A 20,754-nucleotide genomic window follows, 5' to 3' on the forward strand; every position below is an offset into this window, starting at 1 on the left:
TTTGCGGAGTGCAGATCTGCATCATCGTGCTGGTTTTTTACGCACTCACGCGCGTAGGGGTTTTGTAGATTAACGCACGGCGGCTCTCATTTCATTCAAAGCCGTTCCAAAATCACGCGCGGATCTGCGGGATTCGGTGTGCCATACCTTGCGTCTCGCCCCGCACCTACTATGTATGATGCGCTTGCTTTATTTATGTACTTGCTTTAAACTTTAAATTTTCGTTTTTACTTTTCTTTGTAAGTATAACAAGTTTTGTAACATTCTAATTTTTATGGCTATATAACCAAAAGTAATGTAACATTGTCAGTGGAGGGGCGAAGTCTCTATCAGAAGTATTCTAATAACTTAAAAGAGACTTCAACCGCTATGTGTTAATTATTTTGGTAAATAAAGCATTTTTCATTTCATTTTCAATTTTTCATGCGCGTGATCCGCACGAAGGCGCGTGGATGCATTTTCTGTGTGTTAGACCGTGCGTGTTTTCTATACAAACGGAGATACTTACAAGCAACGGAAGAACACGCATCCACGCGCTACGCTGCATCATGCGGGGCAGTGTGAGAATCGCCTAAGTGAGCGAGACTGCAATTCCTTACACATTTGCATCTTACGGTCATTTAAGACTAAAGTAAGACCCAGAGGGGGTGTGGTCAGCGCACAATAAGAACTGGTGCGGGGCAGGGAGTTACCGTACCGTTAGTACAGGGTGTTAGTGACATCGTAACGAATACTCAGGGGGATGATTCAGACCATGATTCTGAGTTAATATCAAGTGGAATTATCCGTCGCAAAATTGATGATTTTCTTTCTAGTTTTTTTAAATTATTTTCAATTCAATACTCATGCGATAGAAAATTCCACTTGATATTAACGCAGAATAATGAGCTGAATCATCCCACTCAGTATTAGTTACGACGTCACTTACACCCCGTACAAGTAATCATACAAGTAGGTATGATTCAGACCATGATTCTGAGTGAAATTTTCTGTCGGAAAATTCATGTAAATTTTTGAATTTTTTTAATTATTTTTAGTTACGGAAAATTCCACTTGATATCAACTCAGAATCATGGTCTGAATCATCCCTCAAATTTTTCGTTACGATGTTACGAACCAAATTGTCTTTGCTAAATGCCGTTTATAATAAATAAAATTTAATATAATCTGTGGTCTGTATCGCCAATTGGGTATGTAAGGTATTTTGGAAAACATTACGCTATTATAAAAAACTAATTTGAATATTTTATTCTTTTCATCCTGTTGTAATTTTTTTTTTAAATATGTCGTAGGATTTTTTAATAGGTAATAGTACTTTTTAAAGTACTATCTTTATATTACCATTTTTTTTAAGTAGGCTGAATAACGTTAATACCTTTGCCTTTGTTTAGTTAACCGTAGATTCGTAGGACACCTTACCCTAGTGATGACTAGTGATGACCACAGATTATATTAAATTTTATTTATTATAAACGGCATTTAGCAAAGACAATTTGGTTAAACAGACTACCTGCCTTTAGAGGCCTTCAGAGGTCACATGAAGGTCAAAAAAAACACGATTATTGCTAAAATAACATCATAACACCATCCGGCTGATTTGAGAGCTAATTAAGGCGAAATCTCGAAATGGTTTTAGAATTTGCGTAACTTTCTTTTTCCTTACATACCGAATTACGTAAGTTCTAAGATATTTTAATGTTCGAAAAACTACCCAGTAATGTTAAAGTCTCTCAAATGCAAAATGGCGCCGATTTGGGTAACCACCAAACTTTGACAGGACGAAAACTAGCTCCATCTCTTTCTTGTACTTATTGTAAGTGAAGGACAGCATTAGTTTAAGAGTTTGTTAGTTTGTGTGTTACTTTGCCTTTTCCCAAGGGGAAAATCAAAAACGAACTCTTTATGCGTTCTGTGTCAAAGTTTGCACAAAGAGCATAAAATGATGACACGTGACATCATAACATCAGTTTAATCACACGATGTGATGTGTCAAAACGTGATTCCGCTCTAAAATTAAAACACGCTTTTAATCAACACAGTACAAATTTTACAATTTGTATCCAAAGAAAAAAAAACGTTTATTTTTTGAATATCACATTTTTATTCTACTTTATTTAATACATAGCATTAAAAATTCAAAGTCAAATTCGTGATTTACTTAATGGGAAAATAAACAGAAACTTTTTTCCCAATTAATAATAATTACGTCACCGTAACGTATCTACGTTTAAATAGACGTTGAAATACGTAACGTAAGCTCACGACTATAACCCAATTGGGGTAGTCAGAGGTACATTCATCGCAAGATGAACTAAGTACCCACACCTCACCGAGCTTTCTGTTCTAACGTGATAGGTGGTGAGCCGTATCGTCGTCTATAATGGTCGAGCTGTGTTAGTGAAAACTGCGCTTAAGATTATATTAATAACTCATTGGTATTTTAGTACAACAACACACATAGCTGGCGATGAGTGGGTGTATACAGGCTGTTAGTGACACCGTAACGAATACTGAGAGGGATGATTCAGACCATGATTCTGAGTCAATATCAAGTGGAATTCCCTGTCGGAAACGTCGAGAAAATTTTTGTATTTTTTAAATAATTTTCCGTTGTATACTTTTGCGACGGAAAATTCCACTTTATATTAACTCAGAATAGCGCTGAATCAACCCTCTCAGTATTCGTTACGATGTCACTAACACCCTGTATACTATACACCTACACCTCTGCCTACCCCGCCAGGTTTACAGGCGTGATGTTATGTTATGTTGTTACTACATCGCTTGATCATCATCGATTAGTAAATACAACAACTTTTTCAACTTCACTGGTATGGAACTCATGAACAGACAGATTTTTATGATCTTCAATATAACAACTAACAGAATTATTCTTAAAATTTCGGTATTCTTTTTAATTAAAATTATTTTTGCATACAATTTGTAAATACGGTATTACTTACAAATTGTAACAAAAAATAATTTTAATTAAAACACATAATAACGGGTTCTTACCGCGTAGGGATATGAGACTCCCGATAACGCGGTAAGAACCCGTTATTATGTGCTTTAATTATGATAATAACCGCGTAAACTTAAAACAATGTATAAAAAATAATTTTATTAAAAAAAAATTAACTTAGACGTAGTCACTTGAATTTTTTTTTATGATATCGACTTACAATTTTGCGGTTTTCACTTTGTCTGCGGCCCCCTATCGGTCGTTGGGAACTTCTATCGTACGGAATCCATGCTTAATTGTATAAATGTACGGTGAGGTATGTCCCCACTAACTCTGGTTTCATATAATGTTGCAGCACCTGCAGTAGCGCGGCCTCGCGCCCCCGCCCGTCACAGGAGGAGTCACCGGCGCGAAGTATGCGTGCACCTTTATGTTGGGCAGGTGGTTCTGTTGGCAACATTGTTCACAGTCGGTAACGCCAATGGCCAAGTACCCATGGTATAAGAAAACCAGGTATGCTCAAAAGTGACAGCTATCATTTTGCGGTTAGCCCAGCTGACGTCATCCCACCCTGTGTTGCCATTTTGTAAAAAATAAATTACCCACGACCAATGTTTTTACATTTACTTTGCAAGGAAATTTTGAACTTTAGTAAAAAAATTACTTAGTTTTAATTTTTTTTTATTACGTGACAAGTAATAGTAATTAAATACATAAGTCAGTAATTCGCTTAATTTTCAATAATAAAATTTACGTCCTTGCAATGATGGAGAAATTACTGAAAGTTAAAAATTTCCTTGCAAAGTAAATATAAAAACATTGGTCGTGGGTAATTTATTTTTTACAAAATGGCAACGCAGGGCGGGATGACGTCAGCTGGGCTAACCTTGGAATGTTAGCTGTCACTTTTGAGCATACCTGTAGGCTCTGCACGGTAACCGCGCCGCGCGCTGCGCGAATTATATCGAGGCCTTCGACCAATAGCCGTTTGACGTCCAACTACGTAGATAGCATTCATATCGTATATTGGTTTCGACCAATATAATTCGCGCCGCGCGCGGTGCAGTTGTCATGCAGACACGGTTGGTCTTCTTATACCATGAGTAACGCCACAATTTCTCATCAACAGGGCTTCTTCTTCTTTGCGAGTCGATGGCGATCGATACTAAATTTTTGCTGACCAATAATTGGCCACGCTTACGGCATTGTCAGTGGCTTCGTAAAGGTCTTTAATAGTGCAGGTGTTAGGACACTTAGGACAGCACAAAAGGTGAGCCATAGTTTGTGGTGATACTCCACACTCGCAATCATCGCAACCATCAACCAGATATCCCCACCTGCAGAGATTATCTTTGCAGCGGCCTTGCAGTTATGTATGATCATGCACTCACTCTAAGTTTCCTAATGGCATTTCTGGTGACCAGCTGGCAGTCGTACAGCTCGATCAACTGCAGGTTGTGACACGATATTAGATGTTCCAGCGCCCCGTCGGTGACTAGAGGGCAGTTGTCCAGACCTGGAGGAAAACAATGACAATCAGAATCATTTATTCAACGTAATTATTACATTAAGTAGTAGGCTGAGCTGTAGGCCATCTACGGGGTCCACAGGTGGCGGATAGTGGAACGGCCATCAGATATGATGGTTAGCTGCGAATATAAAAATAAGCAGTCCCCGACCAAACAGCGACAGGATTAGCAGAACGTAATGGGTAGCTCACTGGGACGGGCTAACGTATAAAATGCTACTTAGGTTCTATGACGATCTTGTGACGTAGCTTTGACGCAAAAGCGCACCCCTGATACCGGGCAGCAGCGGTAGCAGTACTGGTTGGAGGTTGAGGAAATGGATTCTGGTAGGGCTCTAGCTAGAACATCACCGATTGAGAAATTGGTCGGTGTACTGCGGAACGGAAGGCGATTGGGGCAACCACCGTTCTACACGCCCTATCTATGGAGTATTGAAGGCGATTACTCCACCGACAAGAGCGCAGCTCTTAAATAAAGAGAATTATTACGTTGGAGCAGCGTTGGCGATTACGCTCAATACCCCCTCCGGTTGATTGAGGGGAGGCCTGAAGTTGATCGGGGTAAACCTAGCCTTTGGATAAAGGACAAAAAAATAAAAATACAAACATATAAAAGCGGGTAAGCGTCATAATCTTTGTTACATTCTAACACACACATTCTATTCATCATCATCAGCCCATTAACTTCCCCACTGCTGGGGCATGGATGGATAGAGAGATCGGGCCTTAAACCATCACGCGGGCCCAGTGCGGATTGATGGTTATTAACGACTGCTAGTGCAGCCGGGACCAACGGCTTAACGTCCCTTCCGAAGCACGGAGGAGCTCGAGATGAAAACTTTTTTTTGTGGTCACCCATCCTATGACCGGCCTTTGCGAAAGTTGCTTAACTTCGACAATCGCAGACCGAGCGCGTTTACCGCTGCGCCACCAGCTCCTCGGTCATTGTACTCATTCCATTTCTCTTTTGTTTTCTATTTTGTTTTTTCCTGTTTGTGCAATAAAGTATTTGTTATGTTACATAATTCGTAATTCAAATTCCAAAATAAGTTTATTTTTGATCATATGAGAGTGACTTTTATTTCTAAAATAAAATCTGGAAAAACCCACTTTTATAAACTTTCATTTTGGTATGCGCCTGCGCGTATATACGCCTAGAAGCCAGTATCTGTGAGAAACTTCGAAGAGACTGAAAAACTGCCTCCAAGTGGCTCTGCCCACACCATAGGGGAGTCATAAGCGTGATTTTATGTATGTAGGTACTTACCGAGCACTGTGAGATGCTCCGCGGCACAAGGCGACATGGATAGCTGTTTGATTCCGTAGTCTGTGATCAGCTCGCAATGTGACAGGGTCTGCAAACAATGACGAGATTATAGTACCACAGTTGACAAGTAGGGAATGCAATCCCGACTCGAGATTCCAAATTCGAGATCCCGCAGGATTTGAAATATCAATCTCGCGAGATCCCGTAATTTACGGAAGATTCTCCCGAAGTTCTCGACATTGAGAACGATATGTATGTGAAAGGATCCCGAAAATTTCTGAATCTCGCGAGATTGATATTTCCGATCCCGCGGGATCTCGAATTCGCAAGTTGTATGAAAAAATAATTTTAATTAAAAAAAAAATACCGTTAATAATAATTCTGCTGGTTGTTACATCGAAGATCATAAAAATCTGACTGTTCTTGAGTTTCACACCAGTGAAGTTGAAAAAAGTTGTTGTATTTACTAATCAAGCGATATACTAACAACATAACATAGCATCACGCCTGTGAACCTAGAAGGGTAGGCAGAGGTGTATAGTATACAGGGTGTTAGTGACATCGTAACGTCTACTGAGAGGGATGATTCAGCTCATTATTCCGAGTTAGATGAGATTAGAGTAGCATAGTTGACAAGTAGGGAATGCAATCCCGACTCGTGATTCCAAATTCGAGATCCCGATTGGAAATATCAATCTCGTGAGATGCCGAAATTTTCGAAGTTCGAGAACGATATGTGTCAAATTAACAGTAATTGTCAATCCTCCGTCCCTTTCCTTTTCGGAGGATAATAAAATGACGGGTATAATTTAAAATAAAATTAGGAGATGTCTGCAGGAATCGGGGCCATTATTAAAAAAAAATATTTTTTTAATTCCAAAAATGTAAATCGCTCATTTTTAACGGATTTTATGACAGAGGGCAAGATAACGACAGTTTTAACGTGACTTAATGTAAATTTGCCGCTTATGGCATTAACCACTTGGCCGGACAAATGGGTATTCGTCAACAACTCACCAGTTTCTCAAGTCGAGGGCACCCCATGGCGAGGTGTACTAATGTAGCATCAGTGATCAGAACGCATTCTTCTAAGTCCATCCGCTCCAACAACCTGCAGCTCTGGAAGTAAACATATAATAATAAGTTTTTTATTTTCTAAAATAACACAAATAGTGTTGGGTTCTTACCCGGAAAATTCCCGCGTTTTGGGAATTTTCCCAATTCTGAGGGAAAAAACCCGAAAAATTCCCATTTCATGGGAAAATATTTTTTATCGCATATATTTGTATTAAAAGTAAGGATTTCCAACAAAGACCATTTAAATATAATGTATGCCTACTTATGCCCAATTTATTTTCTGTCGTAGTGTCGTATGAACTCTTAAAAAACTTAAAGGAGATCATCGGATTTCGGCCCAGAAGTCAAAGTGCCGGCCAAAAAATAATTTTGCTATATTCCGTTAGATCTTATCCGTATGAGCATTTATTACTATGGCACCAAACCTGTAGGGTCAATATCTTCGGTTTTATTCGATTTTAAAAAACTGTATTTTTCATAGATTTTTGGTGAAAATGTAAAGTGCCGGCCAAGTAACAATAATGGTATTATCCTTAGAACTTATCCGTCTGAGCATTTATTACTATGGCACCAAAGCTGTAGGGTCAATATTTTCGGTTTTATTCGAATTAAAAAAACTGAATTTTCATACATTTTTAGTGAAAATGTGAAGTGCCGGCCATGAAACAATATTTGTATAACCCGTTAGAACTTATCCATTTGACCATTTATTATTAGGGCACCAAACGTCTATGACCATTATTTTGACTTTTGTTGGACTTTACGTTATACTTTCTGTGTGAAAACCACTACCTTACTGATGGTGATACACGCTTAAGAAGCTACTTTTTTTAAAGAAAATTGTATACAAGGATTAAACAGTGGGGTGATAGAGGTACTATGTTATCGGCCGAGTAGCACCAAGACATTGTGATAGGCATACTTGCAAAGTAGAACTACCCGACTCCTTTTTCCCCTAACAGATACTTCAAAATACGAGTTTCGTCACTAGATGGCAAGCTTATCTTTGGAGGGTGGTAACTATTTACGGTCAAGGTGAATCAATACCATAATTCAACCTAAACTTAGGCCGTAACGTTGAGTCGAATGCAAAAACTACAGCCAACGTCATATCTAAAATCAGATACCTAGTATTAATATAGAAGTTCACCTAACAACACACAAAACAAAAACACAAAGTATTTATCTGACTAATAACTAGTCATTGGGAAAGCTCTGCTTGTTGTCATTGTTAAAATGTATAAAACAAAGTTTTTTTTAAAAGTCCAATAAAAGCCAAAGTCGACATTTGGTAGTATAGTAAAAATACGTTTCAAGTCGTTTACCAAAAGATTTGACTTATTTTGTTTCGCTGGCTGACATTTTCCCATTTGAACCAAAACGGAAAGAGAGACGAATAAAAATTCAAGATATCGGTCAAAAATGTTTTGCGCCAGATTATTAAATGTTCTAAAGGTCCTTTGTAATCCGCCGTACCGCATTTTTTACCCAAAGCACTTTATTTTCATACAAAATAAATAAGAAATCAAGATTTTTAAAATACACTAAAAGCCAAACCAATGGTCATACAAGTTTGGCGCTATAGAAAAACATGTTAACAGGCATCTACTCGCTACACTCAACATGATATTTTTGCTGGTCGGCATTTTTCACATTTGAACTAAAATGTAAATTCCAATAAAAGTCAAAATAATTGTCATACATGTTTGGTGTTATTAAAACATATTGAGAAGCAACTATTAGACAGGTTCGACGTATTTTTTTCGATGGCTGGCATATTAACATATTAACCAAAACTGAAAGTCCAATAATAGTCAAAATAATGGTCATAGAAGTTTGGCGCCATACTAATAAATGTTCTAACGGTCCTTTGTAATACGCCTGTATACCTCTTTTTCCCAACGGACATAATATTATTTTTTACAAAATGTATGAAAAATCTCGATTTTTAAAATCCAATTAAAGCCAAACTAATGGTCATACACGTCTGGTGGGTGTCATAGTAAAAAATGTTCAAAACAATCTACTCGAAAGGTTTGACACATTTTTTTTCTCTGACCGGCACTTTCAAATTTGGGCCGGCCAAAGTATGGAAAGCCGATGATCTCCTTTGTAATATATTTTGAATGGAATGTTCGATTTTAATAATTCCATGCAAAGATATCTACATATTATAGGATATATAGGATGCTTTTGGCACGAGAGAATGTCATCATCGAGGAGCAACATGGTTTTGTGCAAGAAATTGGGAGGCACGAATACCTACAGATATTATTTACTTGGACTATGAAAAAGCTTTTGATCGAGTTCCTGTCACACGATTGATTGCTAAATTAGAGCCCTTTGGAATCAGAGGCAATGTCGTGAAGTGGATTGAAGACTTCCTGTCAAATCGCACATTCTCTGTGCGCATCGGAGAATCATACTCTGTTCCCAGAAAAGTCCTCAGCGGTGTGCCGCAGGGATCGGTGTTAGGACCTATTTTATTCAATATCTACCTTACAGATCTTAAACATGGTATCATGTCTGATATATCACTCTTTGCAGATGACACGAAAATAACGGGGAATCCACTTATTAGCCATAATATAATCCAAGATGATCTTGATAGAGTAATTGCTTGGACCCGAGATTGGCTAATCACATTAAACGTAGACAAATGCACTGTGTTGCATGTTGGCAGTAACCACCCCACGTTGAGTTACACCATTGACTCAAAACCTCTCGAGTGTGTTAAAAAACAAAAGGACCTTGGCATAACGATAACACATAATCTAAAGTGGGACGAACACATTATTGGAATCACTAAGAAGGATAACTCCCTCTTATACATAATTAGAAAAGCTTTTTATCATATAGATACGGAATTATTTCTTAGGCTTTACAAAACTTACTTACGTCTGACCGCTGTTAGAACATGGGTTTCAAATATGGAGACTTTACTATCGGAAGGACATTGCACTACTAGAGAGAGTCCAAAGAAGAGCAACAAAGATGGTGAAAGTACTGGCTGGCCGGAGTGGACCTTAGCGGGGGCCGCAGGACTCTCACCTCTGGCTGGGGCGGCGCGTTAGAGCTATACGCTCGCAGGGTGGAAGTGGAAGATGCATAAGTCGCGAGTTGGTAAGGCGGGTAAACCGCCTCGCAGAAAGCGGTGTACACCTCTTGACACCCTGAGATGCTCACAACCATGTTGCTGCCTTGCCGTCCAGTCGCGTCGGCTAGATAGGTGGCCCAACCAGTGAGTGACGAGTCACCGCCTGCCCAATGTATCTCTGTTATCAACATTGGTCGAGCAGGCGCCATAGTCCCCCATAGCCCCAGTATCCCGGTTCACTAACCCCCAACCCAATAGCCCAGTTCCTTTTGTTCCCATAATCTGCAATAGTCCTACACGAACCAGGGATTGTCTTTGGGTGCACTCCCATAGTGCATACAGGGATAATCGCCGGTTGGTGTCACAACACATTTAGAGTAAATTGTCTTAAGGGGCCTCTACGTGTTGGCTTCAGCCCCACGCACGCCTTCCAAAAGTCCGGGACTCCATGACAGACCCGACCCGAGACATGGAAACGACATACAAATAATAATAAGATTAAAAATAATGAAATAAAAAATATTTTCCCATAATTCGGGAATTTTTCGGGTGTTTATTTTATTTTCCCATATTTTCCCGATATTTTTTCTTTCCCACCCAATTTTTTCTTTCCCTGCCCATCACTAAACACAAACGAAAAGCTACAATAGTGGTTGATCGATCATACAGAGTTTTGATACAGATAGTGATTCTCTGTCCCCCAAACTAGGAAAACATGTATTTTGGGGGGTCAGCGAGTCCAGAAAGTTCTAGCGCTAAGGTACAGACCAAGGCTTATTATAATAATTATAAAATATTGCAGCATACGCAGTAAGAAACGGTAATTTTGATATGTTTAGTCTATGTGTTATTACTATTACTGTGTAGTGTGTGTGAGTGTATGTGTATGTGTGTGTGTATGTGTGTGTGCGTGTGCGTGTGCGTGTGTGTATTATATTTATTTGATTCCAAACGAAATCGCTGACAACATTAATACAAAGGCATAAGCTCACGACTATATCTCGACGACCACCGTGGTCCAGAGGTTGAGCGCTGGGCTCACGATCCGGAAGTCCCGGGTTCGATTCCCGGTGGGGACATATCACAAAAATTACTTTGTGATCCCTAGTTTGGTTAGGACATTACTGGCTGGTCACCAGATTGTCCAAAGTAAGACGATCCGTGCGTCGGAAGCCACGTTAAGCCGTTGGTCCCGGTTACTATTTACTGATGTAAGTATGTAGTCGTTACATGAGCCATGTCAGGGCCCTTTGGCGGCTCAATAGTAACCCTAACACCAGGGTTGATGAGGTTTGTACTCCACCTCACAACCCACACGATAGAAGAAGACGATTATATCCCAATTGGACCAGAGGTGGTAGTCCGTCCCCCCCACTCTGCGTCACCTGTGCGACCGCCTGTTAGGTTGTGTACAAGAGACTGCCTTGTTTATACCGGACCAGAGGTCGCAGTGAGTCGTCGTCGTCACCCGCGCAAGCGCCTGGAAGTCTTGTCTACAAGAGACCGTCTTGTTTATACCGGACCAGAGGTTGTAGTGAGTATCCTGAGTATCCCACCCCCCCCCCCCCCCCGGTCACCCCCGCGCAAGCGCCTGTTAGTGTGTACAATAGACCGCCTTGATTATACCGGACCAGAGGTCGTAGCGAGTCCCCTTCCCCCTCCCCACCCTGTCACCCGCGCAAGCGCCTGTAAGTCTATGTACAAGTGACAGCCTCGTTTATACCGGACCACAGAAGTGCCCTCACCCGCGCGAGCGCCTGGAAGTCTGTGTATAAGTCACTGCTTTGTTTATACCGGACCAGAGGTCGTAGAGAGTCCTTCCCCGTGTCATCCGCGCAAGCGCCTGTAAGTCTGTGTACCAGTGATAGCCTTGTTTATGCTAGACCAAAGAGGTGCCCTCACCCGCGCCAGCGCCTGGAAGCCGATGTCGGTGAGCTGGCCGCACTGCGCCAGCTCCAGCGTCACCAGGTCGGGGCAGCGCGCCGCCAGCGCGGCCAGCGCCGCGTCCGTGAGCTGCGCGCAGCCAGACACGCACAGCCGCCGCATGCCGCCGCCAAGCATGCATATCGACTCGTCCGTCAAACTCTGCAACATATCACATAGCATCCCGTCAAATTCAAATTCAATTCAAATTCAAATAATTTATTTTCAGACCATAAGTAGTGCAAGTGCCATGATCTCATCAGTCAACCCGTGATCATGGCACTTGCAACGTTGTCGAAATATCGGGAGTCTCATATCCCTACTTTAAACGCGGTAAGAACCCGTTATTGGTGCTAATTCCTGTAAATACGGGTAATCGACAAGCATAACATTTATGGAACACACGTCAATTTTAAGAACAAATCTAAAACAACCGTCTAAAAATTTTACATCCGTCAATAACCCGACACAGGTAAGTAGACAGCACGTCCAACGGATTGCATACCAGCGACATACCTTTTTGATTCGCCCGGATTATTCATTCATTTACTCATTCTTCCTAAAATTAAGAGCTGTGAATCATCCGTCCCTTTCCTTTTCGACGGATATGAAAATGACGGATATAACTTAAAATAAAATTAGGCGGTGTCTGCAGGAATCGGGGCCATTATGTGTTTTAATTAGTGAGAAGTCTACTTACTTCGCATCCCTGTACATTGAGAACCTCCAAATCTGGACAATGCGTAGCCAAGCACGAGACGGCGCGATCGTTCACATTCTTGCAACCTGGAAGCATATGTAACATAACCCAGTGGTCATCGAAATATACAGGGTGTTAGTGACATCGTAACGAAACATTTTGGGGACAATTCCATGATTCTGTGTTGATATCAAGTGTAATTTCCCGTCGCAGTACGAAACTGAAAATAAATAAAAAACATTAAAATTTTAATGAATTTTCCGACAGGATATTCCACTTGATATCAACTTAGAATCGTGGTCTAAATCCCCCTCAGTATTCGTTACGGTGTCACTAACACCTATACCTACGCCCAGAGTGGTCTATTTCAAAGCCGTACTAGGAGTTAAGTAAATACATATTATAATTTTAGTTTAAGTATATTGTTAGTAATTTTAAAGCGCAATGTGCATCAAAACACACCCCTTTAGGGTTAAATGATGTGTTTTATTGTTTTTAATCAATTTCAATTGTACAATAATATCTTATGTTTTTTTTTAAAAGAACGTCTAGGGCCCTGTGCCGAGGTTTTTCTTGCAGCTTCTTTTCCCCGGCTATACAGGTTGTGAGAAGCAGTAGGTTTAGGCGGATGAGACGTTAGTTATGTAAAAATTGACGATTCAAAGTGTAACTATGTTACCTACTGAATAAATATATTTTTGAATTTAGTTTATAAGTTTGTATAAGAATAAAATAAAAAAAAATTGTGTATCATAGAAAGAACAAGCTGGAATAACTGACCTCTGCATATAAAACTCCTCAATTTAGGGCATCCTCTGGCGAGCGCCTCAACACCATTTTCAGTGATAGATTGACACCATGATACGTTCACGTGCGTTAGAAGCTGAAACGAAAAAAAGCCATAAAGAAAGGAGTCCAACAGTGGCGGTCCTATCGAAATATTTAGGTGGTGCGAGACCTCAAAGTGGCACCCCTCAGCCCCTTAAAATACAAAATTTTTCGATTAGTTTACGGCCACAGCAATTTACCTATTTAAATCGCCGCAATCTAACCAAAATAATTCATAATTACCTAGTACTTATAGCAAATGTAATTGTTACTGGCAATAAATTTATTTTATTCTTAAATTTATTTTATTCTTAAATTTATTTTATTCTTAAATTTATTTTATTCTTAAATTTATTTTATTCTTATTCTTCTAACCCGATGAAGTTAGTTTGCGGCCAGGGTGGGCCAGTCTTGGTTGATTTTGCTTATTTTACTCACCGGACATCCATCGGACAATGCTTTTAAAGATATGTCAGTTATACTAGGACAAGAATCCAGATTTATCCTGAAAAAAAAAATAATAATAGTATAACCTCTTTTGTAAGTTTGTTGGTACATACAGGGTTGGTTTGCGGGTGAAAGTCCTTTGCGCTCCCATTTGTCCGGCCAAGTAGCGGCTATATGCCTCAAATTTACTAGTGTTTATTACTATTGATAGAATACTCCAAGAACTAATGATAGATATCCCATCGATACTGTTGGTTATTTAAAACTATCGAAACTTTAAGAACTACCGTACCGATAGTACACCGACAATATATCGATAATATTATTGATAATATATCGATTATGTCGATAGTATATATATATATATATCGATAGTCAGGTCAGAAGCAATACTATCGATAGTGATAACGATAGTATATCGATAGACTTTTTACAGGTATAACTTAGATAGGCCTCTATCGATAGGCAAGACTGCAAACCATGCTACAACAAAACCAGGTTGACCAATGTATTTAATTACTATTATTTATCACATACATAAAAATCGTTAAAACTGTAAGTAAATATTTTATTAAAAGTACAAAATTTCCTTGCAAAGTTAATTAAAAACATTGGTCGTGGGTAATTTTCTTTTTTACGAAATGGCAACGTAGGGTGCGATGACGGCAGGTAGGCTAACCTTGAAATGTTAGCTGTCACTTTTGAGCATACCAGGGGCCTGTTTTATAAAACTTACAATTGTAAATTACAACGACAATTTGATGTTCATTACGTAGTTGATATGAAACTGCAAAATATTCGTGATCACACACTCCGCAATGTACATCAAATTGTCATTGTAATTTACAATTGTAAGTTTTATTAAACAGGCCCCTGGTCGTCTATCATGACTACAACAGTGGGAGCTCACCTCTGCAGCTTGCTGCACCTCCTGCCGATAGCCTGACAAGTCTGGTCCGTCAATTTCTTACATTTGTTCAGATTTAAGTCTTCGATATTCGGGCATGACTGTTGACAAAAATAAAAATAAAAAATATTATAAGTGGTTTAGTTGTTAGAGCATCAGGCTCACGATCTGGAGGTCCGGGTTCGATTCCCGATGGAGTATCAAAATCACTTTCTGAGACTGTCCTTTGTTGCAGGCTTGAATCACCTGATTGTCCGAAATAGTAAGATGATTTCCCCATTTTGAAGTCGGTATATTTTTTTTTAATTACTACTCCCACTACTGGGCACAGGCTTCGCCTCAATCAACCGGAAAGGGTATGGAGCATACTCCACCACACTCTCCACTGTCTTACTATTATACCTCAGACCGTCTTTCTATTTGCGCCGACTACTTACTTATGTGTACAGTCACAAGTATTAATATGTAAATGTATACATATTATATTAATCGACTGTTCGCATTTTTATTACACCATATAGCTTGAACACCGCCTACATTAACGATATGGTCAAACGTTAATTGAAATATCATTAAATGCTGACTATTTCATGATGAAATATGACTATTTCATGAAATGATCGAGCACATCATGAAATGATAAATTCTAAGATTTGGCCACGACATATACATGACATTTGATACCATGTCACATTAACTTTATTGACAAATTAAACCGTAAGTCTCATTAAATGTCAAATATGATAGTGCGACAGGGTTTTAAAGTGGGTACATGATATTACTCACGACTTTACGTAGTCGTGACCTGAGCCATGTCAGGGGTCTTTGGCTCCTCAATAATAGCCCTGACATCAAGGTTGATGGGGTTGGTAATCGACCTTACAACCTACACGATAGAAGAAGTATAATATATTCACCTGAGCCAGGGTCTTCATGGAACCATCGGCGATACTTTCGCAGCCCCGCAAGGACAGCTGCCTCAGGAACCCGCCACATCTCTGCGATATGTTTTCTATCACTGGACCCTAAAAAATAATAATAATAAACAGCCTCTGCGGTGTGATTGAGAAATTGGTTGGTGTACGGTCACGAGCATTAATATACACTTTGGTACCATGTCACATTAACTTTTTTGACAAATTGAACTGTAAGTCTCACTAAATGTTAAATATGTTAGTGCGACAGAGTCCTAAAGTGGGTACATTATATTGCTCATGACTGTACTGCGGAACGGAAGGCGATTGGGGCAACCACCGTTCTACACGCCCTATCTATGGAGTAAAGGCGATTACTCCACCGACCAAAGCGCAGCTCTTAAATAAAGAGAGACAGAGAGCCTCTGTAGTCTAGTGGTTAGAGCGTTAGGCTCACGATCTGGAGGACCGGGTTCGATTCCCGATGGGGACATTGTCGAAATTACTTTGTGAGACCTTCCTTTGTTTAGTAAAGACTTTATAGGCTTGAATCACCTGATTGTCTGAAAAAATAAAATGATTCCGTGCTTCGGAGGGCACGTTAAGCCGTTGGTCCCGGTTATTAGCCGTTAAAACATCTCCACCAACCCGCGAATACTAAGGGGGACGATTAAGACCATGATTCTGAGTTGATATCAAGTGGATTTTTCTGTCGGAAAATTCATGAAAATTTTAGTGTTTTTTAAAATTAGTTCCATACTTTTGCGACGGAAAATTCCACTTGATATCAACTCATAATCATTGCCTAAATCATCCCTCAATGTTTTCGTTACGATGTCACTAACACCCTGTATTGTATACATACCTCAACATCTCTCTGGAAATCAAAAAGGTCTATCCTCTGCCAGTTAGATCCATCCAGAGCTAATATATTCCATAGTTTTGAAACCTGAAAAAAAAACATAAAATCAACACTTTATTATATTATATGGATTATATCATAATGGCCCCGATTCCTGCAGACACCGCCTAATTTTATTTTAAGTTATACCCGTCATTTTCATATCCCTCGAAAAGGAAAGGGACGGATGATTCACAGCTCTTAATTTTAGGAAGAATGAGTAAATGAATGAATAACCCGGGCGAATCAAAAGGTATGTCGCTGGTATGCAATCCGTTTGACGTGCTGTCTACTTAACTGTGTTGGGTTATTGATGGATGTAAAATTTTTAGACGGTTGGTTTAGATTTGTGCTTAAAATTGACGTGTGTTCCATAAATTTTATGCTTGTCGATTACCCGTCCCTTTCCTTTTCGGCGGATAGGAAAATGACAGATATAACTTAAAATAAAATTAGATGGTATTTACAGGAATTAGCACCATTGAGTATTTATTAATAGTATATGTACGTATAGTATAGAGTATTTATTATGTTAACTTTAGTTTTAGGTATTTACTTTTTGTTGCACCATACCGCATACAAGTTGTTTGTAAATGTTTATTTCCTTTTGGTGGTTGCCTGGAAGAAATTGCTCTAGAGCAATAAGGCCGCCCGAATTGTACTGTATTCATGTGTTATGTCTGATTGTTGAAATTTACTTCTGTGCAATAAAGTATATTTGATTTGATTTGATTTAATGAGGGACTTTTCTAATCATAGAATAAAGAATAATACTACGTATAGAACGTTCTCTCTTCGCCCCGCACCAATTAGTATAACGCGCTAACCTCACCCCCTCTGGGTACATACATACATAAACAGCCTACATACGTCCCACTGCTGGGCACAGGCCTCCCCTCAATCGACCGGAGGGGGTATGGAGCATACTCCACCACGCTGCTCCAATGCGGGTTGGTGGAGTGTTTTACGGCTAATAGCCGGGACCAACGGCTTAACGTGCCCTCCGAAGCACGGAATCATCTTACTTTTCCGGACAATCAGATTCAAGCCTGAAAAGTCCTTACCAAACAAAGAACGGTCTCACAAAGTGATTTCGACAATGTCCCCATCGGGAATCGAACCCGGACCTCCAGATTTATTTATTTATTTATTTATTTATTTTTATTTATTTATTTTATATTTTTGTACGAAGTGTCCGATGTGTAGCTAAAGTAAGACCCAGAGGGTGCGATCGGCGCTCGACACGAATTAGCGCGGCGCGGAGAGTGAAAAAAGCTGGTTTTTTAGTTGGCTTTCCTGGCAGCCTTATCACTGTTATGACTAAAAGCGATCTCTTCCAGACAACCATTTTTTTGTAGAAAACTAAATTTTAAAAACAAACTCGACTACGGAAAAATCGCACTGTAAAAAGACAAGAATGAGACAAGAAAATATTTCTCTGAAATTCTTCCTAATAGCCATTGTTTCATACTTTTATAGTGCGCCATTTTTCCGTATCAGAACCCTGCGCCGTGGTCGGGTAAATATATGTTTTTTTTTTTAGTCGTCTCACCTGCGCACACCGACATAGCGACACGACGTCGAGATAGGAGAGGATCCTTAGAAGCAATTCCTTTGGTAACTTCTTATTTATGTGGTTTTCATCTTCGCTCGAGAACCGAGCGATCTGAAAAAAAAGTTTTATTGTACAGTTGGCTTGGATATTGACCGGTTGCTGCCTTTAATCGCCTTTCGACTGTTGCTGAATGAGTTCACGAGTCCACGACCGCTTTCTGTTCAAGGCACAGGAGGGCCAGTTCTGGAGAATGTGGGTTTCCTCACAACAATTTCGTTTAACCCCTGAGCATGTGATTAGAATTCGAAAATCGTTGGTTTAGACTCAGGATCCAAACTTGCTACATCACAGTGAGTGTCAAAGGGTTTTCCAACTGGGCTACCACAGAATAATAAATACCATGTAAATATAGCATAGTGTGTGTGTGTGTGTGTGTGTGTGCTTTTCATTTGATAAATAATTAATATGAATAGCATTTGAATAAGTTTAATTCCAAATTTTAGTTTACTGACATCTTCATTTTATGTTTACGCAGTTATTAGCTTAATTAAAACACATAATAACGGGTTCTTACCGCGTTTAAAGCAGGGATATGAGGGGTAAGAACCCGTAATTATGTATTTCAATTATATTCATTTTAAATTTTCTTATGTGGCAGTTTGCCCTTTGGTATATCATTAAGAAAAAATATAAATAAGGTCAATTTAACATTTTTGCACACATCTTTTAAATCAATGTAGTTTTACTTTGATTTCAAAATGACGTCTTGAATGTAAAATTCCTTTTTTTCAAGTGCATTAACTGAAGTTTAATAAGCTACAAATGAAAATGTATAACATTGAACTGTGTACCATTACATTAAAAATGTGTACATTTTATTGCACTTCTAAAATGGTATAACAATTATGTCCAGTCTTTATTGTTACAAAGATATTTGTTATTAAAATAAGGAAGTAAATATAAGTGTATTAACTATTTTGTCTCGGTGCCTGAGCTATGTGAAATGGAGTAGGTAGTAGACAGGGATATAAACAGCTTATATATGTCCCATTGCCGGGCAGAGGCCCCCTTCAATCAACTGGAGGGGGTATGGACCATACTCCACCACACTTCTTGTACCTACCACAGATGGCAGATACAATGATACTAAAGGTTGAATACCATTATGTAAAAATAAAAACTGTGTTCCGAATCGTGTCCTTTCTAACATGAAGGACCATTATAACCAAATCCATTTCATTTTAAAATTTTATAACAGTGGCTGCACATTGTTTTCTGATTACTTATGGCTCTGCCCATCCCATTAGAGATAACTGGCGTGAGTTTATAGACATTTTTTTTACAAGTCAGGAGCAACAACCTAATAGCCCAATAAACTAAAGGGTCATTCAAGGCCGAAAATGCGACGTAACAGCGATAAAATAACGGTAACATCGCATTAAAGCGAGTTGACTGTCCTCGCGGGGTCAATACTCCAACACAAAGGAATAATCTGAACGCGCAACGCCACAACTAGCCCGCGCGCGAATACCACAAATTAAAAACTAAAAAATAAACAGTCCGCAAAACAAAATCGGACTCGAAAAAATACCCAATGAATAGGCACACTAAGCTTGTAACAAAAAACTTTATTTAAAAATAGAACTCTTTGTTTATGTATACTTATCGTGGTATTTTATATTACAAAATATTGCATAGCTGCCTTTGCATATTTTGTTGTGATAGATAAGGTAGGAGAGAACAAAGGAAAGGGCTTCCCGTAAGCTGACGATGTCAGCTGTTTCTAATCAAAACGAAAACACAAACAAAATGACAAATTGCGATCGATTAACTTACCTCGAATTTATTCCTTCCGGAACAACTCATACTCGGATACGGCGTTACTTTAGCCACTATGTTGGTTTATATCACAGTTTCTATCCCAAAAATAGCTATTAAATGACTGAAACGCAACACGAAATGGAGGAAAACTATTTTTCGCCGACTACGAGCTTAAACGAAGCGACGGACAACGAACGAACAAAAACGTCGAACACGGATGTGCTTTATCGACACAAAATAACTAACATTCGTGAAAGAGAAAGACAGATTCTTATGAAGTAGTGTATCTTTGTTGTCTTTTCAAAGCACGTATGTTACATATTAAAAAAACGAAACGTCATCTATATTGTCCGTCAATTCTAGTAACCGTTTAGAAAGATATAGTTTTTGTACATTGAGAATGCTGCGTTAAAAGGATTTATAGAAAATCTTTCGTATGAATGAGCAACAATGCATTCATTTGTTTTGCTATATTTATTTACCTACCCAAGTTGTTCCTAACGAAAGTTTTTCGAGAAAAATGACGTTGCATTGTGTTCCACACTAAACTATTTAGTGTTTGGGTTGGGCAGAACTACAAGTAATCAAAAACAACTTGCAGCCATTGTTAAAGTCCTAAGACCCGTAGTCGTAGCCCTATAGGAAATAATAAATTGAGGTTAAGAAAAACAATAAGCTTGCGCCGCGCGACTTCGATACTCGATTTCTTAGGAATTAATTGAATAAAACACACTAATACGGGCCTAGGTAGGTATACCCACATCAGTCCAGAATTCCGTGGACTAACTAAACTTGCATTTATAACAATTAGTCATGTCGGTATATAA

The 20,754-nt window shown here is 39.2% G+C and overlaps 2 protein-coding genes across 3 annotated transcripts in view; one reads left to right on the forward strand and one right to left on the reverse strand.

Moving 5' to 3' along the window:
* The window catches only part of LOC126378477 (aldo-keto reductase AKR2E4-like), a 305,847-nt gene that overhangs the window by 150,075 nt on the left and 135,018 nt on the right, over window positions 1-20,754 (forward strand). The gene's annotated exons all lie outside the window — the stretch shown is intronic.
* Window positions 3,048-20,123, reverse strand: LOC126378439 (F-box/LRR-repeat protein 20-like). Its single transcript, XM_050026802.1, has 13 exons — window positions 19,943-20,123; window positions 18,104-18,217; window positions 16,516-16,599; window positions 15,654-15,761; window positions 14,740-14,837; window positions 13,821-13,887; window positions 13,335-13,437; window positions 12,555-12,640; window positions 11,834-12,016; window positions 6,775-6,876; window positions 5,758-5,845; window positions 4,354-4,478; window positions 3,048-3,409 (listed from the first exon to the last, which is right to left on the reverse strand). Exons 1-13 carry the CDS (start codon window positions 19,970-19,972, stop codon window positions 3,302-3,304), a joined length of 1,296 nt encoding a protein of 431 aa, XP_049882759.1. The 5' UTR covers window positions 19,973-20,123; the 3' UTR covers window positions 3,048-3,301.

Source organism: Pectinophora gossypiella, chromosome 26 (genome assembly GCF_024362695.1).
Source record: "Pectinophora gossypiella chromosome 26, ilPecGoss1.1, whole genome shotgun sequence".
Taxonomy (NCBI): Eukaryota; Metazoa; Arthropoda; class Insecta; order Lepidoptera; family Gelechiidae; genus Pectinophora; species Pectinophora gossypiella.

Coding starts and splice junctions, on each gene's coding strand:
- LOC126378439 (XM_050026802.1), bottom strand. CDS start 19,972: ATGAGTTGTTCCGGAAGGAATAAATTCGAG. Junction 15,762..16,515: donor ATTTCCAGAGAGATGTTGAG/GTATGTATACAA, acceptor ATTATTTTTTAG/GGTCCAGTGATAGAAAACAT. Junction 5,846..6,774: donor GCCCTCGACTTGAGAAACTG/GTGAGTTGTTGA, acceptor CATTGTTTGCAG/ACCCTGTCACATTGCGAGCT.